The 12,586-nt window shown below is 47.6% G+C and overlaps 1 protein-coding gene across 3 annotated transcripts in view; it reads right to left on the bottom strand.

Annotated features, from left to right (window-relative positions):
* The window catches only part of PRPF6 (pre-mRNA processing factor 6), a 53,059-nt gene that overhangs the window by 35,357 nt on the left and 5,116 nt on the right, over window positions 1-12,586 (bottom strand). For all 3 annotated transcript variants that reach the window (XR_002524584.2, XM_003904465.3, XM_021944196.2), the window contains exons 4-6: window positions 3,674-3,752; window positions 2,089-2,265; window positions 1,394-1,549 (exon numbers count right to left, since the gene is read on the bottom strand). Coding sequence is in view for 2 of the 3 variants with exons in the window: in XM_003904465.3 (XP_003904514.1) it covers window positions 1,394-1,549; window positions 2,089-2,265; window positions 3,674-3,752 (412 nt within the window). In the remaining variant the exon portion in view is untranslated. The remainder of the gene's footprint in view (window positions 1-1,393; window positions 1,550-2,088; window positions 2,266-3,673; window positions 3,753-12,586) is intronic.

The raw sequence follows: 12,586 nt of genomic DNA on the forward strand, positions 1-12,586 counted from the left end.
CCGGGCGTGGTAGCGGGCGCCTGTAGTCCCAGCTACTTGGGAGGCTGAGGCGGGAGAATGGCGTGAACCCAGGGGGCGGAGCTTGCAGTGAGCCGAGATCGCGCCACTGCACTCCAGCCTGGGAGACACAGCGAGACTCCGTCTCAAAAAAAAAAAAAAAAAAAAAAAAAGAAAGATTAAAATGGTAAATTCAGTGTTACATATATTTTACCACAAAAAAATTACTGTGACGGTTTTATTTATTTTGAGAGTCTCACTCCGTAATCCAGGTTGGTGTGCAGTGGCACGATCATAGCCCACTGCAGCCTCAAACTCCCTGGCTCAAGCAATCCTCCCACCTCAGCCTCCGAATAGCTGGGACTACAGGCACGCACCACCAGTCCCAGCTATTTCTTTTAGTTTTTGTAGAGACGGAGTCTCACCATCACCATGTTGCTCAGGCTGGTCTTGAACTCCTGAGTTCAAGCAATCCTCCTGCCTCGGTCTCTCAAAGTGCTAGGTGGAAGGATCGCCTTAGCCCAGGGAGGTCGAGGCTGTATGTAGTGAGTCGTGATTGCACCCCCCTTTTTATTTTTATTTTTTTTGAGACAGTCTCACTCTGTTGCCCAGGCTGGAGTGCACTGGTGCAATCTCAGCTCACTGCAACTTCCAACATCTGGGTTCAAGCAATTCTCCTGCCTTAGCCTCCCGAGTAACTGGGATTACAGGCACCCGCCACCACACTTGGCCAATTTCTGTATTTTTAGTAGAGACAGGGTTTCACCATGTTGGCCAGGCCAAAAGTAGTATGTATGTTCCTTCACGGTTTCTGATGTGCATATCAGAAAGATATGTACTTCACTGGTGTCTAGAGCACCCAATCTCCAGATCAAAGTACACGTTCCATGCAGGGCCACAAGACAATTTACTGAGGGGCAGGAAGAAAACACATTTCTAAAAAAATCATTATTTTATATTTTTAAAAAAGCCCAGGTGCACTGGCTCACGCCTGTAATCCCAGCATTCTGGGAGGCCGAGGCAGACAGATTACCTGAGGTCAGGAGTTTGAGAACAACCTGGCCAACATGGTGAAACCCTGTCTCTACAAAAAATACAAAAATTAGCCGGGTATGGTGGTGTGCACCTGTAATCCCAGCTACTCAGGAGGCTGAGGTAGGAGAATCGCTTGAACCCGGGAGGTGGAGGTTGCAGCGAGCTAAGATCATGCCATTGCACTCCAGCCTCTGGGTGACAGAGCAAGACTGTCTCAAAATTTAAAAAATTTTTAAAATCTGCAGAATTATTCAGGCAAAAATCAAGCCAAAAAAAAAAGGAGGAGGAGGAGAAGAAGAAAACAAAACAAAATGAAAATATCTAAACCTGTCTACAGGAAAATGCTGCGTGACGAACTCACCTGGCTCAGCCTCATGTCCATCAGAGTGTTCCTGGCTTGGCCAATCTTCCTCATGTCCAGCTCACCGGTGCCAGGTGTCATCAATCCTGGTGTCATTCCACCTGGGTATGGAGTGTTTAGTCCACCTGGATAGGGTGTGTTAAGACCTCCAAATTGCTGGAGGAGAAGAGAGGAAAGGGAAGAATAAAACAACAGTTTGCATTTTATTTTTTTTGAGGCGGAGTCTCGCTCTGTCGCCCAGGCTGGAGTGCAGTGGCGCGATCTCGGCTCACTGCAAGCTCCGCCTCCTGGGTTCACGCCATTCTCCTGCCTCAGCCTCCGGAGTAGCGGGACTACAGGCGTCGCCACCACACCCGGCTAGTTTTTTGTATTTTTTAGTAGAGACGGGGTTTCACCGTGTTAGCCAGGATGGTCTCGATCTCCTGACCTCGTGATCCGCCCGCCTCGGCCTCCCAAAGTGCTGGGATCACAGGCGTGAGCCACCGCGCCCGGCCAACAGTTTGCATTTCATGCCAAAGAAATTTATTCTCTGAAATACTTCCCCAGTGGCCTGACATACGCACAGCTGTGTGGACAGACTCGGCCACAGCATAGCCATGACCTGCAGAAGCACCGAATCCAACACAACCCACCACTCCTGCCACTGATCTAACAAGATGAAACGGGCCGCACACGCCCTTTTTCTGCAGGCTCACAGTCTGTCGGGGATCCACTGAGGTATGGTTCTCTCCGGTCTGTAAATGTTTGGCAAAGAAGCTGTCAGGAACCGGGGTCAGCTTCTCATAGCGTGGGTTCCGCTGGCGCTTGTTTCTGGCATCGCCAACCTCAGGGATGCTCAGCCACTCTTCTTCCGTGACTTCCGCCAACTTCCTCTGGAAATGTACAGCCCCCAAAACATTAATTCTCTGACAGAATTTCATGTGCCCAGGTAGGACCATGCTCTCCCTCACCTCTAGCCTCCAGATCATCATGCTTTAGAAAAGATTCGGATGCAGCAATTGCTTTTAGTTTGTTTTGAGATGAGTCTTACTCTGTTGCCCAGGCTGGACTCAGTGGCACAATCACAACTCATGGTAGCCTCAACCTCCCAGGCTCAAGTGATCCTCCCACTTCAGCTCCTCAAGGTGCTGGGACCACAAGCACAGGCCACCATGCCTGGCTACGTTTTTTTTTTTTTTTCCCGACGGAGTCTCGCTCTGTCGCCCAGGCTGGAGTGCAATGGCGTGATCTTGGCTCACTGCAAGCTCCGCCTCCCAGGTTCATGCCATTCTCCTGCCTCAGCCTCCTGAGTAGCTGGGACTACAGGCGCCCGCCACCATGCCCGGCTAATTTTTTGTATTTTTTTTTTTTGTAAAGACTGGGTTTCACCATGTTAGCCAGGATGGTCTCGATCTCCTGACCTCGTGATCCACCCACCTCAGCCTTCCAAAGTGCTGGGATTACAGGCGTCAGCCACCACGCCCAGCATGCCTGGCTAAGTTTTTATTTTTTGTAAAGACAGGTTCTCCCCAAGGCTGGTCTCCTGGACTCAAGTGATCCTCCCACCTCAGCCTCCCAAAGTGCTGAGATTACAGGTGTGAGTCACTGTACCCAGCCCCAAAAATAGTTTTCTACTTCACTTAGAAAAATCAATTTATTGGATCTGTTCAACTTCTCTAAAATGTAAATTATTCTCTCAAAGCCCAGGGGACTCAGTGTAGAAAACCTTACACATAAATGGGGCCAGACGTGTGACTCATGCCTGTAATCCCACACTTTGGGAGGCCGAGGTGGGCAGATCACTAGACGTCAGGAGTTCGAGACCAGCCTGGCACAAATGGCAAAACCCTATCTCTACTAAAAATACAAAAATTAGCTGGGTAGGGTGGTAGGAGCCTGTAATCCCAGCTACTTGGGAAGTTGAGGCACGAGAATTGCTTGAACCCGGGAGGTGAATGTTGCAGTGAGCCGAGACCACGCCACTGCACTCCAGCCAGGGCAACAGAGCCAGACTGCCTCAACTAAAAAAAAAAAAAAAAAAAAGAAAGAAAATCTTACAAATGGAGTTAAAGTTACAAAGAAAATAAGTTCATTTGTCCTACCTTTTGTGGTAGGGGAAGGGTTTTTTTTAACACATATATAATTAAACATACTGAAACAAGGACTTTCTTCTAAGCAATGACCCTCTAAACTGAAAAAGAGCAAGTGAGTAAAGTCTCATCAATTCCACGTAAGAGCAGTCTGAGTCTCTGCGGGTTAGGTTAAGTGCGTTAGAAACTGCACACCATTTCATCGGCTTACTTTGAGATCTGAGAACTGCTGTTGGATTTTGGGGCGCTCCATACGATATTTCTCTATTTCTTCTTTCTCCCTTTGCTCCCTAGGAAAGGAAACATGTACACATCAGAAACACTGCATGCCTGTTCTGAAGCAAAGCTGCTTATTACACATCTCAATTAAACCACCAAAAAGAACAATTCCATACTCTCAGCAATTAAATCAAACACATACATACACATATATAGATATATGTGTGTGTACATATATATATATTTTTTGAGGTGGAGTCTTGCTCTGTCGCCCAGGCTAGAGTGCAGCGGAGTAATCTTGGCTCACTGCAACCTCTGCCTCCTGGGTTTAAGCGATTCTCCTGCCTCAGCCTCCCAAGTAGCTGGGATTACAGGCACCTGCCAGCGCTCCCGACTAATTTTTGTATTTTTAGTAGAGATGAGGTTTCACCATCCTGGCCAGGCTGGTCTCGAACTTCTGACCTTGTGATCCACTCGCCTCGGCCTCCCAAAGTGCTGGGATTACAGATGTGAGCCAACGCGCCCGGCCCAAATCAAATATATTTTAAGGTAATTATGAATACATTCTTAGCTGGGCATGGTAACACACACCTGTAATCACAGCTACTCAGGAGGCTGAGGCACAAGAATCATTTGAACCCAGGAGGCAGAGGGTGCAGTGAGCCGAGATCGCACCACTGCACTCCAGCCTGGGTGACAGAGAGACTCTGTCCTAAATAAATAAATAAATAAATAAATAAAAATACATTCGCAAGTCTAATAATTCGATTATCCACAAAATAAAAACATGCAGAAATTCATTAAAACAAAAAATATCTTACTTTGATCTAAATAACTCCATTTGAACATGAGTATATTTACTGCTTGAAAATTCACAAAATCCCAAAGGTAGGACCATCCTATAAACACCTAAGAAGTCCAGGCGCAGTGGCTCATGCGTGTAATCCCAACGCTCCGGGAGGCCGAGGCAGGCAGATCACCTGAGGTCAGGAGTTCAAGCCTGGCCAATGTGGTAAAACCCCGTCTATACTAAAAATATGAAAATTAGCCAGGTGTGGTGGCACGTGCCTGTAATCCCAGCTACTCAGGAGGCTGAGGTAGGAGAACTGTTTGAATCCAGCAGGCGGAAGTTGCAGTGAGCCAAGATCATGCCATTGCACCCCAGCCTGGGTGACAAGAGTGAAACTTCATCTCAAAAAAATAAAAATAAAAATTAGCTGGGCATGGTGGCGGGCACCTGTAATCCCCAGCTACCTGGGAGGTTGAGGCAAGAGAATCATTTGAATCCAGGAGGTGGAGGTTGCAATGAGCCGATCTAGCCTGGGCAACAGAGTGAGACCCTGTCGCGCAAAAAAAAAAAAAAAAAAAAAAAAAAAACCACCTAAAGGAAAAACAATAACTATCCTAGTTACTACCAAACACTCTACTGAACTCATCCTTCCTTTCCCTCCTTGCTTCCTTCTCTTCCAAGTAAACAGTTCACCTCTAACAACCAACTCAGCTCAGCTCCCCAGCTCTGTGTGCTAGAACAGTTTGCATCATCCATGTAACTGTACTTCAGCATTGAGACGACGTGTGAGGAGATGGTATTCACACTACTGTCCTTCCTGTTTGTATTACGACAGTTTTCAGAATAAAAAGTTTTAATAAGTACACTACTTTTTTTTTTTGAGATGGAGTCTCACTCTGTCACCATGCTGGAGTGTAATGGCACGATCTCGGCTCATTGCAACCTCCGCCTCCCAGGTTCAAGTGATTCTCGTGCCCCAGACTCCCGAGTAGCTGGGACTACAGGCATGCACCACCACACCTGGCTAATTTTTGTATCGTTAGTAGAGATGTGGTTTCACCGTGTTGGCCAGGATGGTCTCGATCTCCTGACCTCAAGATCTGCCCACCTCAGCCTCCCAAAGTGCTGGGATTACAGGTGTGAGCCACCGTGCCTAGCCAAGGACACTACTTTTTAAAAACGTATGGCCAGGTGCAGTGGCTCACGTCTGTAATCCCAGCACTTTGGGAGGCGGAGGCAGGTGGATCACGAGGTCAGGAGATCGAGACCACCCTGCCAACACGGTGAAACCCCATCTCTACTACAAATACAAAAAAATTAGCCAGGCGTGGTGGCGGGCGCCTGTGGTCCCAGCTCCTTGGGAGGCTGAGGCAGGAGAATGGCGTGAACCCAGGAGACGGGGCTTGCAGTGAGCTGAGATCACGCCACTGTACTCCAGCCTGGGCGAGAGTGCAAGACTCTGTCTCAAAAAATAATAAATAGGCCGGACGCGGTGGCTCACGCCTGTAATCCCAGCACTTTGGGAGGCCGAGACGGGCGGATCACAAGGTCAGGAGATCGAGACCACGGTGAAACCTCGTCTCTACTAAAAATACAAAAAATTAGCCGGGCGCGGTTGTGGGCGCCTGTAGTCCCAGCTACTCGGGAGGCTGAGGCAGGAGAATGGCGGGAACCCGGGAGGCGGAGCTTGCAGTGAGCTGAGATCCGGCCACTGCACTCCAGCCTGGGCGACAGAGCGAGACTCCGTCTCAAAAAAAAAAAAAAAAAAAAAAAGAAAAAATAATAAATAAATACAAAAATAAAAACATTTAATTTAATGACTTTCTACATGGGTCCATGTCACCTATTTTTTGTTTTGTTTTTGTTTTAGAGACAGGGTCTTGCTCTTGCCCCGGCTGGAGTGCAGTGGTATAATCATAGCTCACTGTAGCCTCAAACTCCTAGGCTCAAGCAATCCTCCTGCCTCAGCCTTGGGAATGTAGTTGGAACTACAGACATGTGCCACTGACTAATTTTTATTTTCTTTTTGTAGAGACAGGGTTTCACTATATTGCCCAGGCTGGTCTCGAACTCCTAGACTCAAGTGATCCTCCCGCCTTGGCCTCCCAAGGTACTAGGATTACACATGTAAGCCACTGCACCCAGCCTGATGTTTTTTAAAATGCATTAACCCTGGAGGTTCCAATCAATCTTTAAAATGTAGGGCTGGCCAGGCACGGTGGCTCATGCCTGTAATTCCGGCACTTTGGGGAGGCCAAGGCAAGCAGATCACGAGGTAGGGAGATACAGACCATCCTGGTAACAGGGTGAAACCCCATCTCTACTAAAAATACGAAAAATTAGCCGGGCATGGTGGCGGGCGCCTGTAGTCCCAGCTACTCCGGAGGCTGAGGCAGGAGAATGGCATGAACCCAGGAGGCGGAGCTTACAGTGAGCCAAGATCACATGACTGCACTCCAGCCTGGGCAACAGAGCGAGACTCCATCTCAAACAAACAAACAAAAAAAGTAGGGCTGCGTGTAGTGACTCATGCCTGTAATCCTAGCACTTTGGGAGGCCAAAATTAGGGGAGGCAGGTGGATCACTTGAAGCCAGGAGTTCAAAACCAGCCTGGGTAGCATTGACAAAAATTAGCTGGGTGTGAGCCAAACCCGGTGGCTCACGCCTGTAATCCCAGCACTTTGGGAGGGCAAGGCAGGCAGACCACGAGGTCAGGAATTCGAGACCAGCCTGGCTAACACCGGTGAAACCTCGTCTCTACTAAAAATACCCGTCTCTACAAAAATTAGCCGGGCGTGGTGGTGTGCGCCTGTAATCCCAGGTACTTGGGATTCAAGAATCCCTTGAACCCTGGAGGCAGAGGCTGCAGTGAGCCGAGATCGTGCCATTGCACTCCAGCCTGGGCAATAGAGTGAGACTCCATCCCAAAAATAGCTGGGTGTGGTAGCAGGTGCTTGTAATCCTAGCTACCTGTGAGGCTGAAGCAGGAGAATAGCTTGAGCCAGGAATTAAAGGTTGCAGAGAGCTATAATCAAGCCACTGTACTCCACCCTGGGTGACAGAGTAAGATCCTGTATCCAAAAAAAAAAAAAAATTAAAATGCAATGCCATTCACACTTAATTACTCTAGGTATAAATTTATGCACAATGATTTAATAACGAGCTTCTAAAAAGATTTCCAGGCCAGGCACATTGGCTCATGTCTCTAATCCCAGTACTCTGGGAGGCCAAATGATACGGTTTGCATCTGTGTCCCCATCAAATCTCATGCTCAATTACAATTCCCAGTGTTTGAGGTGGGGCCTGGCGGAGGTCACTGAGTCATGAGGGCAGATCCCTGGTGGCCTGGTGCTGTCCTCGAGACAGCAAGTTTACACCACGCAAGATCTGGTTGTTTAAAGTGTGTGGCAAGACTGGGCACGGTGGCTCACGCCTGTGATTCCAACACTTTGGGAGGCTGAGGCGGTCGGATCACTTGGGGTCAGGAGTTCCAGACCAGCCTGGCCAACATGGTAAAACCCTGTCTCTACTAAAAACACAAAAATTAGCCAGGTGTGGTGGCATGTGCCTATAATCAAGCTAGTCGGGAGGCTGAGGCAGGAGAATCACTTGAGCCTGGAAGGCTCAAAAAAATAAAAAATAAATAAAATTCCAGAAGAACTATATTTTACTATTCTAAAATTATCTTCAAAAAATAAAACATTCCACATACATCCCAGGAAGTTATAATTACAAGTATAAAAAGCAACAGAGCTGGGCACAGTGGCTCACATCTGTAATCTCAGTACTTTGGGAGGCTGAGGTGGGTGGAGCACAAGGCCAGGAGTTTGAGACCATTCTGCCCAACATGGTGAAACCCTGTCTCTACTAAAAATACAAAAACTAGCCAGGTATGGAGGTGGGCACCTGTAATCCCAGTTACTTGGGAGGAGTTCTCCTGAGGCAGGAGAACCGCTTGAACCCAGGAGGCAGAGGTTGCAGTAAGACCACACCACTGCACTCCAGCCTGGGGCGAGACTCCGTCTCAAGAAAAATAAATAAATAAATAAATGAGATCACTGTAGATGTATCTATTTAATTCTGGGTCCATCCTGTTCCATTGGTCTATGTGTCTGTTTTTCTGCCAGTACCATGCTGTTTTTGTTACTATAGCTCTGTAGTATAATTTGAAGTCAAGTATTCCTCCAGTTTTGTTCCTTTTGCTCAGGATAGCTTTGGCTATTCTGGGTCTTTTGGGCTCTATATACATTTTAGAATTATTTTTTCTTTTTTTGAGGAGCTTCACTCTGTTGCCCAGGCTGGAGTGCAATGGCACGATCTCAGCTCACTGCAACTTCCCAGGTTCAAGTGATTCTCCTGCCTCAGCCTTCTAAGTAGCTGGGATTACAGGCCCCTACCACCATGCCCAACTAATTTTTGTATTTCTAGTAGAGATGGGGTTTCACCATGTTGGCCAGGCTGGTCTCGAACTGCTGACCTCAAGTGATCCACCTACCTTGGCCTCCCACAGTGTTGGGATTACAGGCATGAGCCACTGCACCTGGCTATTTTTTCAGTTTCTGTTAATAATGTCCCTAGTATTTTGACAAGGATTGCATTGAATCTGTAAATCACTTTGGGTAGTATGGATATTTTATTTTATTTTAAGATGGAGTCTCACTCTGTCACCCAGGCTGGAGTGCAGTGGTGCTATCTTAACTAAATGCAACCTCGACCTCCTGGGTTCAAGCGATTCTCCTGCCTTAGCCTCCCGACTAGCTGGGACTACAGGCATGTGCCACCACGCCCAGCTACTTTTTGTTTTTTGATTTTTTTTTTTTTTTGAGACAGAGTCTTGCCCTGTTGCTCAGGCTGGAGTGCAGTGATACAATCTCGGCTCACTGCAACCTTTGCCTCCAGGTTTAAGCAATTCTCTTGCCTCAGCCTCCTGAGTAGCTGGGATTACAGACGTGTGCCACTACACTCAGCTAATTTTTGTATTTTTAGTAGAGACAGGGTTTCACCATGTTGGTCAGCCTGGTCTCTAACTCCTGACCTCAAGTGATCCACCCGCCTCAGCCTCCCAAGGTGCTGGGATTCCAGGCGTGAGTCACAGCGCCAGGCAATTTTTGTATTTTTTTAGTAGGGATGGAGTTTCACCACGTTGGCCAGGCTGGTCTCCAATTCCTGACCTTCAGTCATCCACCTGCCTCGGTCTCCCAAAATGCTGGGATTACAGGCATGAGCCACCACACCAGACCAGGTCGTATGGATATTTTAAACACTGATTCTTCCAATCTATGGACACAGAATCTCTGTCCAATTTCTTGCATCAATGTTTTATAGTTTTCACTGTAGAGATCTTTCACTTCTTTGGTTAAATTTATTCCTAAGTATTTTATTTGTAGCTACTGTAAATATAATTACTTTCTTCATTTTTCAGATGGTCCACTGTTGACGACAGAAATGCTACGGACTTTTGTTTGTGGATTCTGTATCCTGCAATTTTTTTTTTTTTTGAGACGGAGCCTCACTCTGTCACCCAGGCTAGAGTACAGTGGCACCATCTCGTCTCACTGCAACCTCTGCCTCCCAAATTCAAGCGATTCTCGTGCCTCAGCCTCCCGAGTAGCTGGGATTACACGCACCCGCCACCACGCCCGGCTAATTTTTGTATTCTTAATAGTAACGGGGTGTCTCCATGTTGGCCACGCTGGTCTCAAACTCCTGACCTCAGGTGACCCACCCACCCTCGGTCTCCCAAAGTGCTGGGATTACAGGTGTGAGCCACCGCACCTGGCAACATAGCCTGCAACTTTAATGATTCTGTCAGCTCCAACAGCGTTTTGGTAGAGTCTTTAGGGTTTTCCAAATATAAGATCATACCATCTGCAAACAAGGATAATTTAACTTTTTCTTTTCCAATCTGGATGACTGCTCCAGCTAGGACTTCCAGTACGATGTTGAATAACTGGTGAAAGTGGGCACCTTGTTCTGTTCCACATCCCAGAGAGAAAGTTTTCAGTTTTTGCCCATTCAGTATGATACTAGGTGTAGGCCCATCGTATATGGCCTTTTTTTTTTGCGACAGTCTTGTTGTGTTGCCCAGGCTGGAGTGCAGTGTCGTGATCCCGACTCCCTGCAACCTCCACCTCCCAAGTGGCTGAAATTATAGGCCCGAGCCACCACACTCAGCTAACTTTTGGATTTTTAGCAGAGACAGGCTTTTACCATGTTGGCAAGATGGTCTCAAACTCCTGACCTCAAATGATCTGCCTGCCTGGGCCTCCCAAAGGGCTGTGATTACAGGCGTGAACCACCGCATGCAGCTGTATATAGCTTTTATTGTGTTGAGATATGTTCCCTTTTTTTTGAGACAGGGTCTCACTCTGTTGCCCAGGCTGAAGTGTGGTGGTGTGATCTCCGTTCACTATAACCTCCGCCTCCTGGGCTCAAGCAATCCTCCCATCTCAGCCTCCTGAGTAGCTAGGACTACAGGTGTGTGCCACAAAGCCTGGCTAATTTTTGTATTTTTTGGAAAGAAAGGGTATTTTTTTTTTTTTTTTTTTTTTTTGAGACGGAGTCTCGCTCTGTCGCCGAGGCTGGAGTGCAGTGGCCGGATCTCGGCTCACTGCAAGCTCCGCCTCCCGGGTTCACACCATTCTCCTGCCTCAGCCTCCCAAGTAGCTGGGACTACAGGTGCCCGCCACCTCACCCAGCTAGTTTTTTGTATTTTTTAGTAGAGACAGGGTTTCACCGGGTTAGCCAGGATGGTCTCGATCTTCTGACCTCGTGATCCGCCCGTCTCGGCCTCCTAAAGTGCTGGGATTACAGGCTTGAGCCACCGCGCCCGGCCAGAAAGGGTATTAACCCTCTTGCCTAGGCTGGTCTCACACTCCTGAGATCAAGTAGTCCTCCCGCCTCAGCCTCCCAAAGTGCTGGGATTACAGATGTGAGCCACCATAAACCACCACGCCCAGCCTGAGGTATATTCCTTCTACACCCAGTTTTCTTAGAGTTTTTATCATAAAGGAATGTTGAATTTTATCAAATGCATTTTCAGAATCAATTAAAATGATCAGGCCGGGCGCGGTGGCTCATGCCTGTAATCCCAGCACTTTGGGAGACCGAGGCAGGCGGATCACGAGGTCAGGAAATCAAGACCATCCTGGCTAACACGGTGAAACCCCATCTCTACTTAAAATACAAAAAATTAGCCGGGCGTGGTGGCGGGCGCCTGTAGTCTTAGTTACTCTGAAGCTGAGGCAGGAGAATCACCTGAACCCGGGAGGCAGAGGTTGCAGTGAGCTGAGATTGTGCCACTGCACTCCAGTCTGGGCAACAGAGCAAGACTCCGTCTCGGAAAAAAAAAAAAATTGTATGGTTTTTCTCCTTCATTCTGTTGATAAAACGTATAACACTGATTCATCCGCATATGTTGAACCACCCTTGCACTTGTACCCCTGGGCAAAATGCCACTTGGTCACGATGAACAATCTTTTTTTTTTTGAGATGGAGTCTTGCTCTTGTCTCCTAGGCTAGAGTGCAATGTCGTGATCTCAGCTCACTGCAACCTCCACCTCCCAGGTTCAAGCGATTCTCTTGCCTCAGCCTCCCAAGTAGCTGGGATTACAGGCATGCGCTACCATGCCCGGCTAATTTTTATACTTTTAGTAGAGACGGGGTTTCACGAGGTTGGTCAGACTGGTCTTGAACTCCTGACCTCAGATGACCCAAGATCCACCCACCTCAGCCTCCCAAAGTGCTAGAATTACGGGCATGAGCCACTGCACCCAGCCAACAAACCATCTTTCCAATGTCTTGTTGAATATGGTTTGCTAGTATTCTGCTGAGCATTTCTGCATCAGTGTTCATCAGAGATACTGACCTAACGTTTTCTTTTTTCAGTGTGTCTTTGTCTGGTTTTGGCATCAGGGTACTACTGGCTTTGTAGAATAAGTTTGGACGTATTCCCTCCTCTATTTTTCAGAATAGTTTGAGTAGAATTAATACTAGTTCTTCTTAAAATACTTGGTAAAATTCAGCGATGACGCAATCAGATTCTGGGATTTTCTCTGCTAGGACTCTTTCTATTACAGCTCTGATCTCACTACTTATTCGTCTGTTCAGGTCTGG

The sequence above is a fragment of the Papio anubis genome, chromosome 16, assembly GCF_008728515.1.
Source record: "Papio anubis isolate 15944 chromosome 16, Panubis1.0, whole genome shotgun sequence".
NCBI lineage: Eukaryota > Metazoa > Chordata > Mammalia > Primates > Cercopithecidae > Papio > Papio anubis.